The sequence below is a fragment of the Cebus imitator genome, unplaced genomic scaffold (genome assembly GCF_001604975.1).
Source record: "Cebus imitator isolate Cc_AM_T3 unplaced genomic scaffold, Cebus_imitator-1.0 Scaffold93, whole genome shotgun sequence".
In the NCBI taxonomy this organism is placed as follows: Eukaryota; Metazoa; Chordata; class Mammalia; order Primates; family Cebidae; genus Cebus; species Cebus imitator.
This window is the reverse complement of record NW_016107408.1, coordinates 6,461,859-6,464,483: the sequence shown is the minus strand read 5'-3', so window position 1 is coordinate 6,464,483 and position 2,625 is coordinate 6,461,859. Positions and strand designations below refer to the sequence as shown.

Here is a 2,625-nt window from a genome sequence, read left to right as displayed (position 1 = left end):
AAAAAAAAAAAAAAAAAGATTTGCTTGGGGGCTTTAATTTGACACTCTAGGAACATTTCTCTTGAGACTGGAATTCTTCCCTTATGATCTGAGAGTTTTGCGCAGCGTTGGGGCTCACTGTGTTTCTGTGTGGAGACGACACCATTTCTAAGATTTTCATCTTGTGTTCTGCGGCCATGTAACTTTTCCTTTGCATAAAATTCGTTACGTTTGGTGTATAAAAACTATACTCAGTGGAACAAGGTTTTACAGTTTGGGACTTAGGCTGCGGGGACCAAAAGTTAGATGAGCTGTCCTGTGAGCAGTCTGGAGCACGCCTCGGTAACAGTGTTTGTTTTCGATCGCTGTGTGACTAGGTGGTGGTGACAAATACTGTCCCTCACGAGGTACAGAAGCTGCAGTGTCCCAAGATAAAGACTGTGGATATCAGTTTGATTCTTTCTGAAGCAATTCGGAGGATCCACAACGGAGAGTCCATGGCCTACCTTTTCCGAAACATCACTGTGGATGACTAGCTTTCATGAGGACCCTGACCCTGGAACTCCTGAGGAAGACATGGAAAAAGCAGTGCCATGAGTGACATACACAGTGTGTCCTTGCAAGGGAGGACTGGAAACAGCCTGGAGTTAGATATTCTCTCTTGGTCAGATTGATGGATAGGAGGCAGTAAGAGAGTCAGGAAGAAGACAGAGCTAATGGATAAATATTATAATATGGCCTTAAATGTCTGCTGTCATCAGCCCTGTTCCTTAAACAAAAGTTTTAGCCGCTTTCCTGAAAAGAATCTGAAAATCTTATTAAAGAGGAGTTAAAGGCACATAAAGTCTTAACTCTATAATGTTCATTTAGTTGTTTCAGCTCCAGGGAAATTCGGGTATTGATGTTGAACCTGGTTAGGGAAGCTGATTGCCTGGCCCTAGTACTATCCAGTTGGCCTCTCCCATATCAACTTCAAGTCTTTTGCAGAGAAGCATATTTTTCTTTGAGAAACTGGTACACATACAGCCATTGAAAAATGAAGCATTCATGTTGTTACATCTGCCAAGGATGTCAGATTAGAAAATAGCATCCCACCTCTGAGTGGTTTTAAAGTTGCAAATAAAAGAATTTGTTGTCTTGCTAGTCTCTTCATTAGACGGCAGAAGACCAGGGATACAAAATAGCAATCAGGTCTGTGGCTGGAGGCAAACTCTTTCAGCAGGTTCCATCCGCTTCCAAAGTGTTGAAGCTAAATCCTCGTTGAATACTATATTTTAAATCTAAATTAAAAAAAAAAAAGAGAGAGAGAGAGACTGGGTGTGGTGGCTCACGCCTGTAATCCCAGTACTTTGGGAGGCTGAGGCAAGGAGGACTGCTTGAGCCCAGGAGTTTGAGCCAGCCTGGGCAACATGTCGAAACCCATCTCTACAAAAAACACAAACATTAGCCAGGCGTTGGTAGGGCTTGCTTGTCGTCCCAGCTACCTTGGGAGGCTGAGGTGGGAGGATTCCCTGAGCCACAGAGACTGAAACTGCAGTGAACTATGATTGTGCCACTGCAGTCTAGCCTGGTTGACAGAGCAATACCCTGTCTCAAAAAAACAACAAAAAAAAAGGGCCAGGCATGATGTCTCCTGTAATCCCTGCACTGCACTTTGGGAGGCTGAGGCAAGTAGATCACCTGTCAGGAGTTTGAGACCAGCCTGGCCAACATGGCAAAACCCCGTCTCTACTAAAAATACAAACATTAGCCAGGCATGACAGTAGGTGCTGTGATCCCAGCTACTCAGGAGGCTGAGGCCGGAGAATCGCTTGAACCCCGGAGATCGAGGTTGCAGTGAGCCAAGATTGTGCTACTGCACTCAAGGCTAGGCAATGACAGAGACTCCATCTCAAAAAAAAAAAAAAAGATTGTCCTTTTGTCTGTGACAGACGACGCTTATGTGTAGTGCATTACTGAGGACTGTACTTGGCCCTTCTACCAAGCATTTTAAATTCCAACTTCACAGTTGTGGTTAGTAGCACCCTTGTCAGAGAGGCCTGACTTCAGCTGTGGAATCGTTTTTCACCCTTTGAATCTGATCTAAGTCACAGGAAGGAGCGGCTGCTGGGAGATGCGTGGAATTGCTTATTGCTTCTCTTAGCTCCTGAGAGATGGAAAGAAGCCTTAGGTGCACAGTTGTTATTTCTCTGTGGGGAAGTTTCCTTAATGTTTTTATCATTTTCCTGTTGGTAAGAAAAGCTCCCAACCCACAGTCAAGATCTTCAGCACATTAGCTTTTTCAAGCACACAAGTTACCTTCTGTTAATAGTCCAAGTAGGGCGATTTGAGCCAAGAACTCAGTCATTCAAATAATTAGCGTGGCGCTAGAGGCAGAGACAGAGGCTGTGGTCAGGAGAGCTAATTCTTTTTTTTTTTGAGACGAAGTTTCGCTCTCGTTACCCAGGCTGGAGTGCAATGGCGCGATCTCGGCTCACCGCAACCTCCACCTCCTGGGTTCAGGCAATTCTCTTGCCTCAGCCTCCTGAGTAGCTGGGATTACAGGCACATGCCACCATGCCCAGCTGATTTTTTGTATTTTTAGTAGAGACGGGGTTTCACCATGTTGACCAGGATGGTCTCTTGACCTCGTGATCCACCCGCCTC

At 45.2% G+C, this 2,625-nt stretch overlaps 1 protein-coding gene across 1 annotated transcript in view; it reads left to right on the top strand.

Moving 5' to 3' along the window:
* The window catches only part of PRPSAP1 (phosphoribosyl pyrophosphate synthetase associated protein 1), a 44,415-nt gene extending 43,299 nt beyond the window's left edge, over positions 1-1,116 (top strand). Inside the window, exon 9 of the mRNA XM_017535824.2 lies at positions 357-1,116. Coding sequence (XP_017391313.1) covers positions 357-515 — 159 coding nt within the window. The 3' untranslated portion in view covers positions 516-1,116. The remainder of the gene's footprint in view (positions 1-356) is intronic.
* The last annotated feature ends 1,509 nt before the right edge of the window (positions 1,117-2,625 follow it).